Raw genomic sequence first — 22,436 nt, forward strand, 5'->3', positions numbered from 1 at the left:
CACATAGTAAATTATAAATTTCAATGTTATACCCGTTTTATGAAAAAATTTCAAATCTAATCATTTCGTTGGAAACATGTACTTGTAAATCAATTAACGCCATGAGCTACCGAACAACGACTTGAGCGTCAAGGCAATTATTTTTTCTTAGGACCTTAAACAAAGAAAGACCCTCACTGGATTTTACATTGCTAATAATATACATGAAAAAATTACTCGATTCTGATTGGCTGAGAGCAGTGCAGTTCAGGTGTAACGCCAGTGCAAAAAGTGTAACACCAGTGCAAAACGTGTAACACCAGTGCAAATTACACAACGTAATTCTAGATTATGATTGGCTCAAAGAAAATAGGAAATTTTCTAAGCCAATGATATCACGTAAAATGATGGCCAAAATTTAGTGCGGAAACTTTGAAAAAAGTTTTCTCGAATGAGAAAAAATGGCTTCAAGGAAGATCTTCCGGCATTTCCTCCACGCGAATTTTTTTCATGTTAATATCATTAATAAGTGATCATACGGTTTTTCTCGTTCAATTTGGAATTAATTAGCACTTGTGAGTTTTTAAAAAACTCACAAGTGCAAATTAATTCCAAATTGAACGAGAAAAACCGTATGATTACCTATACTTATATTTCTTAAGAAACTTACGCAATAATTTATTTCGCAATGAATATATTATCCAGCTCACCCACGAAACTCTGACAACCAAGTTACGGGATGATCGCGGACGATTTTCATGTTCTTCCATTTTCAGTCCTTCCCTCCTTCGTTAATATTCCTTTCTGCTCTTGGGCTGTCTAAAGGCACCAGGAAATGTGCCTTGAAATAGTTCATCTTGAACTCAGCGGTCCCTGTGACTGTCATGATCAATCATGATCATTGCTTTATTTTAACTGCGAGTAAAATCACTCCTTTAGGCACAGTGGGCACTCTTAGCCAGACGTTTGTGCAGCGTTGTCTATGAATGTAAATATACATAGAATCCCAACTGCCGGAAGGCTAAATTTTTAGCCATTCACAAAGTCTGGACAAGTTTGAATCGAAATAAGGGAGCTCAGATGCAGCTAGTAGCAGGGAGTAACATTTGAACCCTAGACCTCCTGATTAAAAGTGGAGAGCCCTAACGACTTACTTAAATAACTTAAATTACAGACTTTCGGTTAACACATTCACTAAAGCCACAAATAATGCCCACAACTGTCTGAAGAAAATGCTAACCCGTAGTTTTCTGGCTACTCGACTTAAGTGTAAAAGTTCCAGAGATTGGATTGCTGCAAAATGGCGCGTAACAGGATATAAACTATGGTCACCGAGGAAAATGTTGTTTTCCATCAGAGTACATGTAAAGTTCTGGACAGGGGTACATTAGCCCTTCATTGCCACAAGTAAAGGCAATTAACATATAAATTAATTACAACAGGCACCTAAAATTTCATGTTAAATAACAGCTTTTTGAGTATTACGAACATTTGAACACGTCTTCCATCATACCTTAATGTACATATACACTGTATAGAGAGACCAATGCAAGCTGAGAAGCTGCTGAAGAACACCTTCGGAGTTTACCATCATCATCCGCAGCTCATACAAGCTTAAGGGTCTCTGAAATCAAGAGGCTAGGCGTATTTCGAGGTATTCTGGTTTCAAATTTCTCCTCTTTGTCGGAATCAACAGGATAATGGCAAATAGAAGATCGGTAAAATGAAGAACTGCTACAAAAAGTAGATCACATTCGTCAAAGAGATCTTTCGATAGGTGTGGTCTGAAGGGAAATGAAAGGGTGTAACATGCAACAAAAAGAAATTGACTTATAATTTAGGCGTTTATGACTTTCGATTAAAAACTGTTGGTAACAAATTGGGCCATTCTACTTGAAAAACTCCAGATCCAACCTAAACTTTCATCATAATTGCTCCTCATCCATGGGGATATCGTCTCAACTATGTCAGTACTTCTGGACATCGAAGTCCAAAAAGACAAAAAAAAATTAACAAACAAAAAAACAAAATTGACTGAACAAAAATAACGTGGAATGAGAAATCGTATTCTGGGACCACCTTCTGCAAACAAGATGTCACAGGCTTCCCAGGTTTATTGTTTTTGGATCATTTACTATGAGAACCAACAGCTGTGTTTTACACTTGAAAACAAACACGAAAGATGGAACTATGAAAATTGTCTTCCACAAAAACATACTTTGTCCGTGCCAAAAACAGTCTCCAAATCAATAAAGAATGACACTAACCTTCTACTGATTTTCCCCTCAATCTGCCTCTTTGGCAGCTATCATATCTTAAGTGTGTTACATGTATTTGCTAATTTAGCGCTGGCAGATTCGTCTCTTTATATTTACTTTAAGACAAGTTCACCCTTCTTTAAGTCTTCAATACCTTTTCTGAGAAAATCTTACTTCTTTTAAGTCAAAGAATTTGCTTCTTAAAATGTTTTAAGAAAATTATGCTTTTCTGGCTGGGAACTTATCTGTATAGTCAACGGTATCGACGAAGAATTACTGAAGGGTAAACATCGACGCATTAACAAATAGAAGTTTGACTCAAGGGTCACTTTTACTTCAAAATCCCAAAGAAAATGTTTCTTTTAAAGCTATAGAACTTTCGTTAAGCTACAGGTTGTGAACACTGCGTAATTCTAGATCTTGACCCTGAGCAACCAAAACGACGTGCCTCATTCTGCGCTTTCTGTCCTTGATTTGCGGTGTTTCAACTTGATTGCAAACTGACCGTTTTTCAGAGCGGCGCGATAGGCAAGGCCAAATGAACTTTTTCATTCCTTGACGATAATTTTCGCTGAACCCAAGGTAAATGGCCGGATTTACTGAAGACTGGAGATATGCCAAATACAATGCACACTCCCCGATGATTTCCACACCACAAGGCACTTCTACGTCCCTGTTAATCCAGACTAAAGTGGCTACGTAAGTTAAAATTATAAATGGGAACCAGCAGAAACCAAAAGCGATCACCACTGCAAGCAACATTCGAAGCACGTTTCGGTTACGCTTTTGTTGACGCCTTCGTCCTATCGACCGAACATCGTCTGGAACAGATATCCGTCTGATTCTGACAAGGATTGTTGTATAAAGAGCAGTTACAACGATGAATGGAACTATCACGGACAGAATTGTATGCAGGAAAAATTCTATTTCCCACGCTTTGAGTGGATCTTCAGCCAGTTGCTCCCAACTGTGATGGCAAATTGGGCCTTCCACCTCGATGGATAACTTAAAGGTCCAGAAACGCGTTGCATACATAAGAAAAGCCATCAGCCAGGTAAAAGCTATCATGAATCCACATCGTTTCCGTGGAATGGGATTAGCAACGACTGGACAAGAAATTGCGTAGTAACGTTCAATGGCAATCATCAGAAGACTCAGTAGCGACACAGCTACAGTGACGTCTTGGAAAAAGTGCATGATTCTGCACAAGGCGTCACCTACTGCTCCTGTAATTAACCATGCAGCTGGGTAGGTGAATATCTGCGTGATAATTTTTGGAATAACGATCAGAGTGCACAGGCAATCTGAGACAGCCATGTTGACGATCAGGAAGTTCACGGTTGTTCTCATTCTCCGTTCTTTGTGTACCACAATAACAACCATTGTGTTACCCATGGTAGACGTTATGAAGATGACAGTGCAGACGACGACTTTAACAATTTCTACAGATCTGTGATTAAGATAATCATCGCATGTGGCGTAAAAACCGGATTCATTATCACTCCTGTATTCTGCGGTATTGTTATAAGACATCTTCGCATAACTCTTTGCCACGTTAACTCGGGAACTGATTTGAGTAACAAAGATATCGCAAGAAACTAGATTTACGTTGAAGGACTTTAAAGGCCAAAAGGACTGCTTTTCTTGTAAACCGATTTGCATAAAATATTGCAAACAGGACAGAGCACAATGTAAACCAATCAAAAAGAAGCTTGGCTTTGTTAGCATTACACAAACGTGGTGAAATTTAATCGAGATTTGGCAGATGCTACCGGCCTTATTAGCTAACATTTTTGATATTTCCGATATTTAATATCGCCCAAGATAGCAAGTTCTAGTTTAATCTATTGGAAAATTTAAGGGTTGACCTTTCCAATCTATACTGTTTTCTTTGTTTGGTTATTCCGGTTCCTTTTTAAATGCAAATAAATCGGGTTTCACAAAGGTATCGGCGACCAAAAAGTTGATTGTGACATTTCAAGGGTGAAGCGACGATCCGTATTAACCGTCAAATAAACGGTGCAGAAAGTCCCTGTAAGTCAAGGGCCATTTCTCATGATTTCTATTCTATGCGAGTCAATTCAGTTTAGAATGTCACTTTCGCTCTCCGGCACTCCGACTCTTTATCAACTCGTTGTAATAGAAAACTGACCAAGAAATACGAGCGAAGAAGGTTATCTTATGATTTTCCATTTTAAAGAACAAAAGCAAAACGTAAATTAATCATCATGAAGGAAACCCAATTCCGCGCTATCCTGTCGTTTTGTTAAAGCATTGGTAGATAAATTGAAACGTAAGTTATAGCATTTGAGATGCCACACTTTGCCAGCTGACGTTAAGCGTGATATTGATATTCAGGAAACACCGCTGCTAATACCGCGACATCCGACATTATTAAAGTTTGGGCAGCAATGCGATGATTAATTGCCTACTATCAAGGCCTTGGGTGACAAATAGCTCCTTAATTTTGGCGCGAAATTACCGCGTTAATTTATAATTTCACTTGTGAAATTACAAAATTGCCATGGCAACGTTTGCGCGAAATTTCTCAATACAATAAACATGATAAAAAACAATGATTGAAGGGGTAATTTGTCAACCATGATATTAAAATGTAATCAAGTGGTATATCCGTGAAATTATTTCCTAGTTTTACTCGTCATCATTCAATGACCCATGTAAATTCACCTTAGGCGTGCCCTGTGACATAAATTCAGAAGAGGTAGCTCATGTGAATGAAGAACTTGATCATTTTCGGATAAAAAATTTTGTTAAATAAGCCTGTGTCATGATAATGTTTATGTGCGACTCTGATTCACACCGTTTTAGTGGGAGGTTTTTTCTCAACTATCGTGCGACTCAGTACCACGGGCCACCCGGAGATGATTTACGCTCTTCTCAAGTGGTTTCATCATTTATTACATCCAATTTGAAAGCACCGGTGATCCTTGCAATCTGATTGGCTCGTAGCAGTGTGATTTATTCACGAATCGCAACATTTTTGTTCTAAATCGCATCTTCTTCCCAGCCAATGAGAATGAACGCTAAAACAAACCAGCTAATCAGATTTCAAGGCCTTTTAAAGTAGCCAATGAAATCGCAGGAAAGGCAGTGCGATTTATTCACGAATCACATTATATTTTGCTCTTAATTGCATCTTTTTCTGTTTTGCAGACAAAATGAGATGTGAAAGCGTTTCCAATTCTGCTTTAAAAAAAAAAAAAACAAACAAACAAACTTGCGGATTAAATTGTGCGAAGTTCCAACACCGGGTTACCCCCAGCATTACATTTACACTGTATACACCTTGGGTGGAGAGAGGCACTGAGAGAGTGAAGAACTTGCCAAGGAACACAACACAATGACCCCAGCCAGAAGTGAGACTGCCCAGCCTGGAGTCCAGTGTGCAGACCATCACCCCAGTGTATTCCTGCCAAAATGTCTCCTACAGTTTTGAGAAGTACGGTTTAAGATAATCTTTCTTTCAAATTATAGCATACATGTACAGTGTATTTTTTATGCTTGTAGAATGTTAGACAACGTAGTAATGTAAATTTCCATTTGTGGTGAAATCATGCTTTAAAAATACATGTAGCTGTACTATTATGTAGTTAAAGTTAGGCCACAGATGTCCCACTTGAACCTCAAGTTTGTCAACAACGTTTCATTTTAAAATTCTTAATCACAGCCATTCTTTTTTTCCATTGTGTTTGCTGTTACAGTAAGACTTTGTGGTGAGCACTTTTTTCCCTATATATATATTTTCACAATAACTTTCTAATTTCTCGTGCGCTGATTGGCTCATTTTTATCATCAATAAGAGTACAGACTTATAAAATTTTAATTCGTGCAAGCTTTCAAGTTCAACTTTCAGCTGTCAAACTGTCAACGTTTTAACTAATGAGATTTTATGGACTTTTTTAAGTAGCCAATAATCAAAAAGCGGGAAAGCTATTGGCAATGTTTGCGTCATTTTGAATAAAATCCACTTATCTTTGTTTATGGCGTCTTTTCCCCTCATTTATTCCAGGCATTTGACCATGTTTGGGTCTTGTTATTGTAAAAAACAAATTGATGTCAGTTTTTTATACGTCTGTCCTCTTACAGATGATACATTTCGTCATAACATTGTCAGAATTTACTACGGAACAACTCGCCTGCAGCTCGTGGTTCCACAGCCACTTTGACAATGTTATGACACAATTTATCATCAATAAGAGGACAGACGCATAAAAACTGATGTCAATTTGTTAAATGTACAATGCTGGTAGACACATTTATCTACCAAATACAAGAGGGAGGTACATGTAGCTGTTTCTAAAATATCTAAAGCTACATGTACTCAGCTTTTCCCAACCTGATCAACCTGGATACAGTAACTGAGGGAACGATAAAGTTAACATCATCTGTGAAAGATCTGCATGGCTCATACTAGAATCATACTACATGTACCTTGAGTTACTGAGAGTCAACACAACAACACATGGGCTTCATTCGTTCAGATAATATGTTGCAAAAAGATGGGATGATTTAGATGAATGAGTCTGAGCTCTCTATAATTTTAAAAATTTAAAGACATGATATTTGTATCCAGATTTTCAGAATTCTTGTTGTCATCATTGTTAATCAGTCTTATTAAAATGCAATTTAGTGACTTAACCTTGTCTTTTTAATTTATCTTTGTTTTTCTGTTCAGAGATATTTAGTTCCACTTAGTACTAACATGCTACTCGGCAAACTAGATGTATGTACACGGCTATTTTAGGCAGCTAACACCTACTGCACACATACTTTCATAAATAGGTTTAATTAAATATTGTGCAGTTCCAGAAAATCCATACTGGTACAGAAGGGATTAGAATTTGCTGGGAGGTGGGGAGGTGGGGGGGTGGGTGGGTTCTGGAAGATCCAGAACTTTAAAGAAATGTATGAAGCTTAAATGGAATTTCTTCTGTGGGGGAGGTATGGATATTATCTGGAACTGCACATTGCAAATTTTGTGTCGATATTTAATGTTGTATTATTTTGTTATTTTGAGTTTTTGTTCAACGTACATGACAATTTCACACCCGATAAAAAAATGACTGGGCGATTTCTCATGAAATAGCCTAATGAATCATGAAAGAAATTTACTACACATGTAAATAAAAACTGCTGTCAAAATACACGCGTACATGAAAAGTTATTGTGCTTATTGAATTATTTTATTTTATGTACAAATGTGGATTAATATCTAGTCTTACAGCTGTATGTTTGTTGCTGTGATGAGCTGTTTTCTGTACATGTAGGTGGTACTGCACTTGCAAGTGATTCTTCAAGATGTGATTTGCCATACCACAATGAGTCCAATTAATAGTAAAAATGTTGTGCCAACAAAACCACGTTATTTAGTGTATTTTCTTATCTGAAAAAGCGTACTCCTGTACCACCTCCTAAGTGTTTTCAACAGAAACTCGACACCTGCCCTTCCATTCTAGGTGAAACATGAGGTTCATGTGAATGTAATTTCAGACAAAATTGGTACCTGTTCATATATCTCCTGGATTTGGATTCCTTTGGTTGGCATCTCTGTAAAAGCAAACCATTGATGGAATCATTATTCCAACCTGCTGTGTGTGATAAAAATTTTGTTCTATTAATTTTATTTTCTTACAAATCTATGTTGGACAAATCTGAAGATCAGCCACAATTTATATTTGGGTACCACATGCACAGTATGCTACTCAAAAACAGCAATGCTCATTCTAAGCATTCATGCTCATTCTAAGCTGCACTATTTTCTTTTTAAATCTGCTCCTGAAGTCATTCTGAAGGAAAACAAATCAAAAACAAATAGGGACACCTAAAAGTTAAGATTGGGGATCATTAAAATAAAAAGGAGGGATCTACATACAACATTGGATGAGCTAGGACCAGTGTAATTATCTCAAGCGTATTTGTGGAAGTACATGTATTTATTTAAAAATCATAAAATTCAATAATACAATACAATACAATAACTTTATTTATATAGTGAGTATATACAAAGCTCTATATCGCCTTGCAGTCATGAAAGTAAAACTAAATATAATAATTTAAACTAAATTAAGGATAAACTTTAAGATAGAAATAATCATCTGAAAGCAATTCTGAAAAGATGAGTTTTTAGACACGATTTAAACACGGCGACCGATGGACTGAATTTATGTTACGCAGGGAATAACAGTTTTGGCAGCTGTAATAGCCAGTAGCAACTTATGTATATGGATTTTGAAAGTGTGAACAGAGGGAAGATTTCTGAGATTTTCTGGCAGCAGTTCCCAAAAAGAAACTACAGAAGTGAGTTGAAAGCACAAACTGTATACGAACTACAGCTCAGTAGCTATATGGCCTTCCTCTGCATTTAAGTTTAAGATTATAATCTTTTCAAAATAAAGCAGCTCAAAATATATTGCTTTTAATGCACCGCTAATTTGCAAGGTGCATAATTATTACGGTAATCACACAGACACCTCCCATGATTTTTATTGAGGTCTAGTGAGGATGCAGGCGTCTTTATGCTGCAGCAGCCTGTATACCTGTACCTTTAAGCGCAAAGATTAAAACAGCACATTTTCTTTGTAAATTTCTAAGTTTCCCATGTTTCTTTCTGTGCATTTTTCTGTTATATGAAATGTTAGTATATTAATGCCTTGACGACACATTCCGCGATCCGTTGCGATAATCCGATCCAGGTTGACCTCCACTTGCGCTCGATTAGACGTGCGTGAATTCGAACTTAATCTAGCCTGTCTAACCACTGGCATCCAGCATCACCCAGATGCTCCTTGAATGCCTCGGACTCAAGATTCTTCACGCGCTACTTCGCGTCGAGAAAGGCTGTGAACGCTCTAAACGCGAATTGCGTTCGAGCGATTGTCTTTCGTAAGACTGGTTAGGCATATAATCGGATATAATTTGACAATTCATAATGCTGCAAATTGTTGGGATAAACAACACACGGGAAAGTTAATTGTCCACATCTGGTCACCTACAGTAACAGTGCAGTCCAGCGGAACTCAATTTTACACCGCACATGTTTTAAAATGAGCTGAACCAGAAAGCCCGGCACCGTACAAAGCAGCAGAAAGCAGCCCTGCCAAAATTCTGCAGCATTCAAATTGGCTGTTGGCGACATTGTTAATGTTAGCTTGCAAGTCAGAAAACAAATGAAATTAAGATTTCTACACACCTGAATAACCAGTGTCTTTCGGAATCACGGCTATGGCCACGGCTTTAAAATGGTAGAATCCGGCTTCCCACGCGACTGTTCACAACATCCGCCATATTGAACACCATGTAACTGCGAGGGTCTGAGACTGAATTCGTTTTCAGTCCTCTCGCTGAATTTGCTAATGTGGCGGAAATTTTGAACGTTCATTCAACGTCGAGGTAAAAAAAAAAAAGTTGTCCAGAGGTCACAAAGCTGATCATACGGCGTATTACTCTTCATTCTTACAATAGAAACGGAGTAAACGTTACAGTAGCTCCCTAAGTATGGCATTTCAGTTCACAATGGAAGATTTATACCATGCTTGTGCCTGTTTGATGCAGTTGTTTCGGCCAATATCTGTACCAATTGTGGCAATTAAAACAGAAAATATAGACAACTTCAAATAGATACAAAAGCGATATATATTCAGGTTTTTGTTTGTAGAATAGCGTGGACTATACGCATGCGTGCAGCAAGCAATTGAAATTTCAAACAGGTGTTTTTTTTCTTTATACCTTTAGTAAGAGTCCCACGGCAAATGAACTAAATAAAACGGCATCGTGAACCTAGCTATAGACGTGCTCGCTTAACGGCAGCACATATATTAAAATTGGAACGATACAGAGAAGATTAGCATGGCCCCTGCGCAAGGATGACACGCAAACTCGTGAAGCGTTCCAAATTTTTTTTCATTTACAATTTGAAAACTAAAGTACCGGCGTGAAACTATCTATTTAGACTATTTTCATGTTGATTTCGGCAAGAGGAACAATGACTATCACCTCCCTAGCCATATTTTCTAACTTTACAACAAGGCAGTCTTGCACAGCCTCTACCGTGAATTTTCAACAGCTATATAACTAACACAAATTAACCTTAACATCTATGCCTAATTCATTCAATAGGCAAAGGGAAGGTAAAATAAGATTTGCGGCGAAGGAAGATAGCGCGGGAAAGCTCACAGACGTTTAATCTACGTCACAACTCCATAACCGGCGGTTTATAGTTTGACGCAGCATAGTGCATCATCTCCGCATGTGTTACGCACGCGTGAAGAAAGATCTTTTTTATGAAGTTTATGAAATAAATGTGAACCTGGTGCTCATCGCTTGCAAATGGAAGAGAAATCTAGCACCCGTACGGTGATGCTCTAAAGCTGAAATTGAACCAGCGCAGGTTCAAAACAAAGAAGAAATTAAAAGAAATGGCTGAGCCTATCTGCAGGAACTGCCCACCAGCTGTCCAGGTAAACCAAGCATTCAAAGGGATAGTCATCTCCTGGGAAACAGCGGATGAACTTGAACACTCAACACTTAAGTTGGTCTTAAACCTTCAAATTTAATTGTACAGAAAACAATTTTTCAGAAACGTGAAGATTCAACATTTTTGACCACTTGCAAAACATATTTTGAAACAATTTTGCTCTAATTGACCCTTGATTTAAGTTTAAATTAAAAAATCTGCAAACTGGTAGCTCCATTTCAACATAGCAACGCCAACAGCAACGGTTGTTTACAGTCAAAAGTACTTACAAAATGGATTCAATTTAGTATACTTTAATTATGTTTCACATAAAAGCTTTAAGGATGTGTGCTTACGAGAATTTTTCATCATGGTCCTGAATACTGTTTCTTTTACCGTCATAAACGCCCCTAATACTTGGTTAACATTTCTATGACTGGTGTGTATTCAGGTATTCAATGGAACATTTATGTAAGTCCTTTCGATATGCCCCCCCCCCTCGCTTCTACCTCCCACCCCCGGTAACAGGGCTAATTTGGGTTCTCGGAGACCGAAGTAAAACTTTAAAGCTTTACTTATTGAGACCAAACAGACAGATAGATCACCAATATTTCAAACACGATATCTTTATTGGATTTTAACCGAATGTTGTGGAACTTTCAAGATTGGTAAAGGACAAATTATCCAGGTCATGAATGAATAAAATTTTCAATTTATGAAATATTTGCACTGTTATTCGGTTAATATAGTTAATATTAGTAAACTTTTTCCCATTTTCGAGAAAAAACCTCAAAACACTGTTTTCAGAGGTTTGCATCCTGGACAACGGAAGGTGGAAGGCGGAAGGCGGTAGGCGGAAGGCGGAAGGCGGAAGGCGGAAGGCGGAAGGCGGAAGGCGGAAGGCGGAAGGCGGAAGGCGGAAGGCGGCAGGCGGCAGGCGGCAGGCGGCATGCGGAAGGCGGATGGCGGAAGGCAAAAAGCAAAAAGAAGAAAATAGAAAATTAAATGAGAATGAATTGAATAAGCAATTTATAAGCATACGCGTGCGCGATGACGATAGATAGGACTTTGATAAAACGTTTTAGCTGTCAATCAGTTATAAGACAGTGTATGATGGAACCTTGAAAAGTATTCGCTTGTAAGGTTAACGTTATAAAATACTCGGAAATGTGCTCCCATCTTCGAAGTTGATTGCATCATCAGAAAAATATGCAGAAGCTTTTTGAACTCTTCCTACATTATATTCGCGCCAGCCACCTCAGGATGGAAAACAAAATGTGCAAAGCGAAGATATCGATTGCACTGTGAACAGTTCCCAGTTTGATTTGAACGAGATGATGTAAAATCATTGCATCCCATGAAGTCTCTTATAGAAGTCACCCGCGCTTTACATTATAATTATTCTAAGAAATAGAAAACATTTTCGGTGTTCCTATCGAGTTATGGAGACACGATTGAAAGTTTGGGAGAACGAGAAATGCTGTGGGAACAGGAGTGGACAGTTGAGTGTTACCACATCTGACTGCGCTATGCTGTTAAGAGTCATTATTAGGCTGTGTGACTGCGGTATTCGGTTCCAGCCAAAGACCCACATTTTTACCTTTGCTCGTGATAGTCTCCAGTTGCTCCGTGGCTAGAACATCTAGCTAGATCACGGAGGGGCGTGGGTTGAAATCCCATCTGGAGCTCGGATTTGTTTTCAGAGTTGCTGCTATTTCTACAATAATTAATTAGTTCTTTAATTTCAAACAAGACGTCTGCATGTGTAAGATTTCTTATTAATAAGAAGGCAGAGTCAAGTTGTCACAAGAAAAGTGTTAATTTGAAACATCTTCGCCCTTTTGTATTAATATGGAAAGTACTAATTAATTATAACAATCTATCTTAACTTGACATGATTTATAAGGTTTATAAGCTTTTAGCGTTTCGCTGAGCTATATTTTTCGTGGGACAACTTGTTTCTTTCATCTTCCGCATGAAGAAATCTTGACCCTTTAATGAAATGCAAATTACTTTCTCATTATTAAAATACTAACTTAATTGCAAACTAATGTAACCAATGAGCTTTCTGTTTAACTACTTTTTGTGCGACAACTTGTCTCTACCTTCCTCATGATTATTAAGAAATCTTACACATGCGGACGTCTCGGCCCTTGTTTGAAATTTAAAGTCCTAATTCAGTATCAACAAAAACTACCTATATTGGAAACCGGCATAATGTGTATGCCTTTTTTTAACTACTTGAGGTTTATTTGATGAAAGGGAGGCCCTATCCACACTACGCTGGAGGAATTTGAAGCGGAAGTTTCACTTTGGACATGCACCGGTTATTTTGGTTTTGTGCTGAAGTGGTACTTTTTAAATAAAAGACAAGACAAAATAAAGCTCAATTTAGCTAAAAAGGATTCAGCAGAAGAGCTAAAAAAAGCTTAAGTCCATTTAAAATAGTTTACTTAATAAGTGCATCTTCAACATCAAAAAAGAGTCAAGAAATCCGTATGCATATAGTTTCAAATTCTTAATGATAAGAAGGTAGAGACCAATTGTCCCACAAAAAAGCAATTAAACATAGAGCCTATAAATTATGTCTCTAAAAGGAAGCTTTCACTGTCCACTGATAATTTGCGGATGCCTGTAAGGGCTTCTACTTCCTTTTTTTGTTTTCATGTTTTGTCAGTTTGTTAATTGCTTTGTATTCGTTTATATTAGTAACAGAATATCATTACTACAGCGCGACTACTCCGATATAACGAAGACCACCTAAGGCACCCTTTTACAGATTGACCACTTAGCGTTTGTATGTTAAAATAATAAGATGAGACATAGAAAAACCCGTATAAATCACTTTACGTCAGAAGCTATCCATTAAGAAGTATATTCTTGTAGGGGAACGGGTGTTTTGAGCTAAAAGCATAAGAGCAGATTTAGTTACAAAAATGATCTAATCATAAATGTCATTTTACTTTCTGAAAAGACATACAAAGAGACCCTCTCTTTATATACAGATAAAAGAAATCTGTTGGAGTACTAAGTGGCGAGCTGTAGGTCAAGCATTTGAAGAACGAAGACCCGAGCTGTTGTAATTTTTGCTGCTCTGTTATTTCGCTCAACTTTGGCTACATTTTTTGGACATTTTGGAGATTTTCAGGCTGGATTGGGCCAAATTAGCTCCAATCTACTCAAAAAGGCATTAATCTAATTGCTTTGTAGTAATCTAACTAAACTTCCTTAATTGGGGAAATGAATTCTCAGTTAACACCCGCAGTTGTTTACAAGCGCTTATCAGGTTGTTTTTTCATCAAGTCTCGAGTTTCACAGCTAATTCATAACAGCTCTGCATATCTAATGTTGAGCTTTTAGTCTGTATACAGCCGTTTCTCTTCGTTTCCCTCGTAGAAAGACCTATCCCAAGCACGTAGAATGAGGATCCCTAGCAGCTTCTAAAATTAATCATTAAGAGAGAAGACAGTTTCATGAACACAAGGCTTAAGATGCGTGGACTAACACTGGGAACGCTGAAAAAGTCCGAAACGCTGTCGAAGAGTCACTCCTTACCACACATGACTAGCCGATAACAAATAAATTAATTACTTCTTACTAATATAAAAGAAATAGCAAGCAATCTACAATCTGACAAGACAAACAGGAAGGAAGTAAAAACCCCTGCAGGTATCAGCAAATTATTAGTTGACTATGAAAGCTTCCTTTTAGAAACGTAATTAATAGGCTCTATGTTTAATTGCTTTTTTTGTGGGACAACTTGTCCCTAGCTTCCTATCAGTAAGAATTCGAACTAATTATGCACACGGATTTGTTGACTCTTTTTTGATGTTGAAAGTGCAGGTATAAAATAAATTGTTTTAACTGGACATAATCTATAATCTTTCTATAAGCTTTTTTAGCTCTTTTGCTGAATAAGTTTTTGTTTCACAACTTGTATCTACGTTACTTTCTTTATTTACATGCGAGAAGTCTCGGCTGTAACTCTTTTAGGGTCAAGACAAATACGCCTAATCACGGTTTTCGACGCCATTTTGGCTGGTAGGCAAAATGGTCTGAAATTACAGTGTTTGTATGTTAAAATAATAACACAAGACAGAGAAAAGCTCGTGTAAAGCGTTTAACTTCAGAAGTCATTCATCAAGAAATACATTCGGATAGAGTTTCATCAAACGGACGGTTGTTTTGAGCTTACAGCAGATTTAGTTACAAAAATTAATTAATCATAAATGTCATTTTGGCTTCTGAAAAGAAATGTAAAGAGAGACTCTCTCTTTATATACAGACAAAAGAAGTCTGTTGGAGTACTAAGTTACGCGCTGTGGACCTGCTGAAGTATATGAAGAATGAAGACCCGAGCTGTTGTAGTTTTTGCTGCTCTGTTATTGCTCGCAACTTTGGCTGCCGAGAGTGATGCCCTCACCGGTAATATAGGAAAAAGAGAATTGGAAGAAAAGGTTAGACAGCATTAATGTTTTGTCTTTCGTACAGTTTGTCGCCTCTTCTTTAGTCAATGCAGATGGGCTTTCATAGTAAGCAGGAAGGACAGGTTGGACTTTGATACTTAGATTTCTGCTCAGACTAAGTGCGCTGGTGGTTACTCTGGTAAATGACATAACATTAGTATAACTGAATGAAGTCAAGATTGGTTCGATAGGATTGTAATTCTTGAATGTTCAGAGGATTTACCACTAAAATTCCGGGAAGAAGAGAATTGGAAGGAGAGGTTTGACGTTCATCACTTTGTGGACTTTTAGACAGTTTATTTATCTTTCTTAGCAATGTAGTTGGGCCGCTTTGATAGATGTATTGAGTGAGCAGGAAAGGTGTGAACTGCTTAGAGTTGTGTCCAGGCATCGTAAATAACAGTAATGAAGTTAAGAGTGGTTAAACAGGATTGTGATTCTTGAACGTTCAAAGAACTAATCAAGAAAGAGGAAAGGGCTTTTCATGGAAACATTCTTATTTTAATAAGACGTCTGCGTTTAAGCCCTTAATTAAATAAGGTCAATGAAGATACTTTGGATTTTCAGAGGCACAGAGTGCATTGTTCAAGGGGTACACACCGAAGAGAAAGTTAATCGGGCGCCGAAGGTGCAGAAGAAGCATGTCATATTTCTTCACATGGAAACAAATTTCTTTGGAGAGAAATTGCTTTGTATTTTGTTTTATTACTATTATCATTTTTTCACCTACAGGGGAAAAGAGCCGAAAAGTTGAAAAGGAGCATTTGTGAACTGGCAAGAAGCACTCGATGCGGGGGAATTGCGGGGATTAATGTCTTTGACGACTACGACAAAGGAAAAAAATGAACAAGCATACCTGGAGGGATAATCGTGATAAACTTAAATGAAAAATTTTAAAAATAATATTGTAATTTTGAGATTTAAGTTCTAGTTTAAGACGCTGAAACGGATAAAATATCACGTTAAAAAATGATTATGAGTAAGAAATAAAAAGAATTAACTTAACGATCGTCTCGCGTGTTTGTGTGGAAGCGTTTCTTCACGCTGCTTTATAGAATAGCTGAGATACTACGTGCACTGTGATTGGTCAAAAACGTATTTAGCAATATACCTACCTAGGAAATTTCCTTCCTGATATGCTAGAGTTAATTAAGTGGAAGGACGAAGAATTGCAGAAATTGCGTTAGTAGTAATCTAACTAAACTTCCTTTAGTTGTCGAAATGAATTCTCAGTTAACACCTACAGTTGTTTACGAGGTTGTCTCAAGTTTGGCAGCTAATTCATAACAGCTCTACATATCTAAAGTTGAGCTCTTAGTCTGTCCACAGCCGTTTCTCTTCGTTTTCCTCGAAGAAAGAGCTATCCCAAGCGCGTGGAATGAGGATCCCTAACAGCCACGGCAAAAAAAGTGGCGTTTACCTTTTAGAAAACGCGCGGTGAATTTACGCAAAACGTGGCATTTGCTTACATTTACTGGTATTCACCAATCGGAAAATCCAAGATTTTCCAGTTGTTTTGCTGTCGGGGAATTTGAGTATTCGTTCCATTATCCGGTAGTTTACCATTACGGTGAACGCCGGAAAACGCCTGTTTTCTGGAATTTACCGGTCTGTTAACACTTGGCGAATGTCTTGTTTGCCTGTGTTAACAGATGTTTTCCCGGTGTAAAACTTCACGTTCATCCGTGGTTAACAATTGAAAACCGGCGTTTTCCCTTGTTTTCCGGAACGGCAAATGCCGTGAAATTTCGGAAAACACACTGTCTACCAGAACTCACTGCTTGATTAACGTACGGAAAGCATAGTGCATTCCCGCGTTCACAGAAGTTTTCTCCTGTTTTCTTGTATTTTCCGAGACGGCGAATTCAAGGGAATTCAAGAAAACGCATGTTTTCCAGCGTTCACCGTTCGGTAAACGCACGGAAATTATTGTGTGTTCCTGCGTTTTCAGAAGTTTTCTTGTGCTTTTCTCGCATTTTCCCTGATGGCAAACGCGCGTGAACTCAAGAAAACGCTTGTTTTCCAATGTTCACCGTTCGATGAACTTTTGGAAAATATCGTGTCTTCCTGTGTTCGCAGGAATTTTCTTATATTTTCTGGGACAGTGAGTTGCGGTGAATTCAAGAAAACGCTTGTTCCCTGGCGTTTACCGTTCAGTTAATGGGTGGAAAATTGCACGAATTCCAACGTTTTCCTCGCGTTTTCTTGCATTTCCTGGGACGGTGTATTCGGGTGTTTTTCAGTGCGCATCGGCCGGCATTGTTCGCTCACTCCCATCCCGTGTTCGAGATTCTTTTGATCTTTCTGCAGTCCCACGACCTGCTGACTACCAATGTTCAGGGGACTAAAGCTCATTCCCTTTCCCAGTCAAAACAGCAAAAACAAGAGGTATTGCTAATTCTAAAAATAAGATTTATTTAAAATTGTGTAGCGCTGTTTACTATCTACAGATGTACAATTATTCACATAAAATACGAGGGTAATTTTAACTGTGTTTTCCCACTCTAACAAACAAATTATAACCATACATGGTTTAGCAAGAAAGTTCTTTCACTTGACCCTTTAAGGGAATATTATTTAAAAATATCTATTTGAGAGGCGCACAATCACCCACCCAACAAGAACATTCAGCCTATCTTTCTTAGAAAACGGTGTATCATTTTGTCCAGTTAATACCACTCGCAATGTATTGCTCTTAAAAATAAGATTCTGATAAATGACCTGGATGGTGGTCACAAAAGCTACATGAAAGTAAAACCTGCTTAGCTTTTATAGCAAAAATTCTAATTTGCGTTGCATGTCTTAATAAGCCAGTAGCCAACTTCATCAAATAACAGGCTTTTTACAGTGTTAAACTTTTCAACTAGCAAACAAGCAAACAATTTGACAGAAAAATGTCATTAAAGTAATCAAATGAAGGGTTTATGCAAAAACCATGAAACTGGATGAAATCAATTAAAATTCTCTCTCTTTTTACCCCAATACTGATTTGAATAGCTGGTCTGCATGCCAGAAGAGACACAATTTTTTTTCAATTTTGCATAAGGCCCTTAAATAAAATTATACTGCCCCTTAATCAGCACGCACAGCCAAAGCAAATGTTGTGGGACTCCAGTTGTGGTCCTTTCACTAGGAAGACCAAGAATCCGGCTCACAGACTGCCTTTTTTGTTGGGACGTCATGCCTGCCTTCCAACGCTCATCAAGTAGTCGAAAATACTTGCTTACATCATCTGTCCTCCAGATTAGAGGTCTGGTGGCCAGAGCATCGCCCTCTGCGTCAGACTCATCTGAAGAGATTAGGCCTATATGCAGAACCTCGTACATTTGACCACTCCTTTCCTCTTCTCTGACCACTTTCAGTCTTCTGTCAAGCTTCTAAAAGGAGTTGATAAATTTATTATTTAGTGACTTTAGTAAATGTTCTATATTCAAGCAAATCATAACTTGATGGTTACTGTATTACATACTGCGCATACTCATTCTGCAAGGTGGTTTATCACGGTTTTTTAGATGCAACTGCACATATAATAAGATTTTCTGGTGCCAATTTTACACGTTATACAAAAAAAGACAGCCATAAGGAGTCATACATGTATGTGTTGTAATATTAACAACCTCAGAGCCTTTATCACGAATAAAAGGATTAAGTCGTCATAATATTATTGTTTGTTAACCCTATTCCTGGAAAAAAAAAGTTGTAAAATACAAGCAATTTTCAAAATCTCTCGCACTTGCTGTAAATTTTTCTGTTCTGATCACAATAAGCACAGAGTGGCACATGAGACACTCAGGCAGTCAGCAGACACCCATATCATAATCTGGTGGAAATAGAAAAATGCCAAACTATCCAGCTGGCAACTGAGTGTGTATTTAACTAGTTATGTTATCTTAGCTGATTTCATGTATACCAGTACTTCACCTTTTTACCCCTTTTGTGATGTCATCGCTTGAAATAACCAAAGGAGCAACTTGTAGTTTTTGGTGGAATAATAGCAGTGAAAGAGTCTAGTAATTTGTCAGCGAAATAAGGGAGATCCATACCCTTTTCATCCTTTGCCTTCTCTTCTGGTCCTGCTGGTACCTCTCATATGTCCCACTTTGTTCTTGTCTAACGCGGGAAAATTGCTAAAGAACGTGTAGTTTTCCTGGTGTTAACCGTCAACATTTAGACTTGGAAAACCTCCTGCAAACACCGCATTTACCCGCTCGGGAAAACTACGGTGAAGGCGTATGAAAACGAGGTGTTCAATAGAAGTTTTCTAACGCGGGAAAATTGCTAATGAACGTGTAGTTTTCCTAGTGTTAACCGTCAGCATTTAGACTTGGAAAACCTCCTGCAAACACTGCATTAATCCGCTCGGGAAAACGAGAGAAAACGCAATGGAAAACCAGGTGTTCACCGGCGTTTTTTCAAGAGCATGAAAACAGTGAATTAGCTTCATGTTTTCCTGGCGTTCACACAAGGAAAACGCCGAGTTAGCAGAACGTTTTCCGATATCAGAAAACGGACGGCTAATCCAGGATTTATCTGGTATTCACCGTTTGGTAAAATTAACGGTGAACGAGGCTTTTCTTGCCGTGAGCTGCTAAAAATATTAAGAGAGAAGATAGTGAAAACAAGGCTTAAGAAGCATGGACTAACACTGGGATCACTAAAAAAGTCCGAGAGGCTGTCGAAGACTCACTCCTAACCACACATGACTAGCCGATAACAAATAAATTCATTACTTCTTACTAATATAAAGGACATAGAAAGCAATCTACAATATGACAAAACAAACAGAAAAGGAAGTAAAAACCCCTGCAGGCATCAGCAAATTACTGGTTGACTGTGAAAGCTTCCTTTTGGAAACATAATTTATAGGTTCTATATTTAATTGCCTTTTTGTAAGACAACTTGTCCCTACCTTCCTATCATTAATAGCCTGCGAACGCAGACGTATTTCCGTCTGTCACTTGGTTCCACCGAAAAATAACGTCTGCGAACCCGAGCCAGAAAACGATTTCTGTGACGTAGGAATTCTAAGCCAATCACAGTTTAGCTCAAATAACCCCAGAACTACTGCGCGAAGTATTCACTGCGAGGAGCACTCGAGTTTCATTCTATCATGGAATCTGATTGGCCAAGGAGAAACAAGAGTCATTACGTCACAGAAATCGTTTTCTGGCTCGGGTTCGCTGACGTTATTTTTCGGTGAAACCAAGTGACAGCCGGAAATACGTCTGCGTTCGCAGGCTATATCATTAATTATGCATACGGATTGCTTGACTCTTTTTTGATGTTGAAGGTGCAAGTATAAAGTAAACAGTTTGAACTGGACATAATTTATAATCTTTCTATAAGCTTTTTTAGCTCTCTTGCAGAATAAGTTTTTGTTTCACAACTTGTTTCACAACTTGTCTTGTCTTGGCGTTACTTTCTTTAAATAAATTTACATGGGAGGAGTCTCGGTTCTTTTGGCCATGTCAAAAATTATAAATGATCTTGTAGAATAATTTGATTATAAACTTTTTTAGCGTCAAGACAAATATGCCTAATCACGGTTTTCGACGCCATCTTGGCTGGTAGGCAAAATGGTCTGAAACTATAATGTTTGTATGCGGCGAATCCGATGGCAAATTACTGAAATCAAATTTGAATTTTACACAACTTTACCATACTTGGCAGCAGATTGTGTTCATGAAATTGGAAGGCCGTAGCTGGGCTGAAAGACGCCCTGTTAATTCTTAATTTCCCATACTTTTGTCTATAATTTTTTTCCCGCTAACCGCGTCTACCCAGCCAAATTCTAGCTTCTAGCCTCGTGTACTCTGTTCCCTAGAACGCAGTCTAGTACTCGTACGCAAATTTAAAGGCCGCTTTCAAATGAAAGATAAATATTGTATTTATTTCTAGTCCTAAAAAAAATATTGAAATGTTACAATTTTCTTGGAAACAAACGAGGCAAAATATCCCCGTAAATTCTCAAATGTAGCGCTGCCAACGTATCTTTGCCAGATGTTAGTCAAATGTTGACTTAGCTTAAAAGCGAATAAGAGGGAATTAATGCCAGTGACATAACAAGGAATAGTTTTTTTGTCCAACTCTTTACTTCTTTTTATCGCACTTGTTAGAAGAATCCCAAAATCCTATTGAACCACTCTTAACTTCTCTTGTACCTTGTACTAATATTATGTCATTTAGTAAAGTAACCACTGACGCAAGTAGCCTGGGCACAAGTCTAAGCATCAAAGTCCAAACTTTTCTGCCTCTTCAGTGTGAATTAAAGCCCATCAAATCTTTCGTAAAGTGCTTTAAACTGAGCTTTATTCTGTCTTGATTTCAAAAGTACCGCTTTATTAAATGGATGGCCTGTTCAAGAGGGGTAAAATCTTTTACTGTACTGAATAGTTTTAGCAAAATTCGCCCATGCAGACGTCTTGAAAGTTGTGTAAATTCAGTATTTTTAGCAATTGATCATAAAAGCTACCTTTAAGAAACAGATGATTTATTAGTCTTTTGTTTAACTGTTTTAGTGTGACGTCTCGTCTCTCAATCCCCATCCACACTACTCCGAACAACTGCAAGTGTTTACTGAGAATTCATTCCGACATTTGAAGGTAATTTAGTCACATTAGTGTTAACGCAATTAGATTATTCGCGTTCAATTTCTGCACTTCTTTGTCCTTCCACATAATTTTCACTTAATTTCCGTCTGTTTTTGTACTTTTTCACCGGCATATTGGTCAGTAAGTCTTTGACCAATCACAGCGCACTTATTACCTCAGCTATTTTAAAAAAATCAGCACAGAGAAACCCACGAGATCGCTAAATTAATTCTTTTTGTTTATTATTCATAACTATTTTTATCAGTTTTAACATCTTAAATTGTTACTTAAAATCTTGAAGTTACAATATCTTTTTAGTTTTTTTTTTTTTTTGCCATTTAAGCTTGTCAAGATCATCCCTCCAGGTATACATGTCTATTTTTTTCCTTTGTCGTAGTCGTCAAAGACATTAATCTTCAATTCCCCGCATCCAGTGCTTCTTGCCAGTTCACAAATGTTCCTTCTCAACTTTTCGTCTCTCTTCATCTGTGGGTAAAAAAAAAATAGAATAAGCATTTTCTCCCCGAAGAAATTTGTTTCCATTGTAGACACTGCTGAAATAATTGAAAGATTAAGACAGCGATGAATATCAAACAAACACCTATTCTGTTTTGTCCCCGTTCTTAAAGGAGCTACGTCACTGTTTGCGCATCTTGAAAAATTTAGCCTA

At 37.8% G+C, this 22,436-nt stretch overlaps 2 protein-coding genes, 2 long non-coding RNA genes and 1 other non-coding gene across 12 annotated transcripts in view; 2 read left to right on the forward strand and 3 right to left on the reverse strand.

The window, feature by feature from the left end:
• LOC110055557 (QRFP-like peptide receptor) overlaps positions 1-9,549 on the reverse strand; it is a 46,357-nt gene extending 36,808 nt beyond the window's left edge. For 2 of the 8 annotated variants that reach the window (XR_016202231.1, XR_016202229.1), the window contains exons 1-2: positions 9,448-9,540; positions 7,762-7,805 (exon numbers count right to left, since the gene is read on the reverse strand). Coding sequence is in view for 3 of the 8 variants with exons in the window: in XM_089274369.1 (XP_089130495.1) it covers positions 7,762-7,803 (42 nt within the window). In the remaining 5 variants the exon portion in view is untranslated. Of the gene's footprint in view, positions 1-7,761; positions 7,847-9,447 lie in introns of those variants that run through there. The other 6 variants (XR_016202230.1, XR_016202233.1, XM_089274369.1 and 3 more) reach the window with 6 other exon arrangements.
• On the reverse strand, positions 2,550-9,486 carry LOC110055555 (QRFP-like peptide receptor). Its single transcript, XM_020761948.2, has 3 exons — positions 9,448-9,486; positions 7,762-7,805; positions 2,550-5,682 (listed from the first exon to the last, which is right to left on the reverse strand). The coding sequence occupies exon 3, from the start codon at positions 4,026-4,028 to the stop codon at positions 2,625-2,627; it is 1,404 nt and encodes a 467-aa protein (XP_020617607.1). The 5' UTR covers positions 4,029-5,682; positions 7,762-7,805; positions 9,448-9,486; the 3' UTR covers positions 2,550-2,624.
• A 497-nt stretch (positions 9,550-10,046) lies between the features above and the next one.
• LOC149103585 (U6 spliceosomal RNA) lies at positions 10,047-10,155 on the forward strand. The gene has a single exon (XR_016202244.1). It is a non-coding gene; the product is annotated as a U6 spliceosomal RNA (small nuclear RNA).
• A 4,812-nt stretch (positions 10,156-14,967) lies between these two features.
• LOC110055611 (uncharacterized) lies at positions 14,968-16,181 on the forward strand. Its single transcript, XR_002297380.2, has 2 exons — positions 14,968-15,167; positions 15,909-16,181. It is a non-coding gene; the product is annotated as an uncharacterized LOC110055611 (long non-coding RNA).
• A 1,386-nt stretch (positions 16,182-17,567) lies between these two features.
• LOC149103586 (uncharacterized) lies at positions 17,568-19,282 on the reverse strand. Its single transcript, XR_016202214.1, has 2 exons — positions 19,220-19,282; positions 17,568-18,553 (listed from the first exon to the last, which is right to left on the reverse strand). It is a non-coding gene; the product is annotated as an uncharacterized LOC149103586 (long non-coding RNA).
• Positions 19,283-22,436: the final 3,154 nt, after the last annotated feature.

This window comes from Orbicella faveolata, unplaced genomic scaffold (assembly GCF_042242905.1).
Source record: "Orbicella faveolata isolate gen_17 unplaced genomic scaffold, um_ofav_v1 contig_35, whole genome shotgun sequence".
In the NCBI taxonomy this organism is placed as follows: domain Eukaryota; kingdom Metazoa; phylum Cnidaria; class Anthozoa; order Scleractinia; family Merulinidae; genus Orbicella; species Orbicella faveolata.

What these genes read in the sequence shown, in the direction of transcription:
- LOC110055555 (XM_020761948.2), bottom strand. Translation starts at nt 4,028, where the DNA reads ATGTTAGCTAATAAGGCCGGTAGCATCTGCCAAATCTCGATTAAATTT.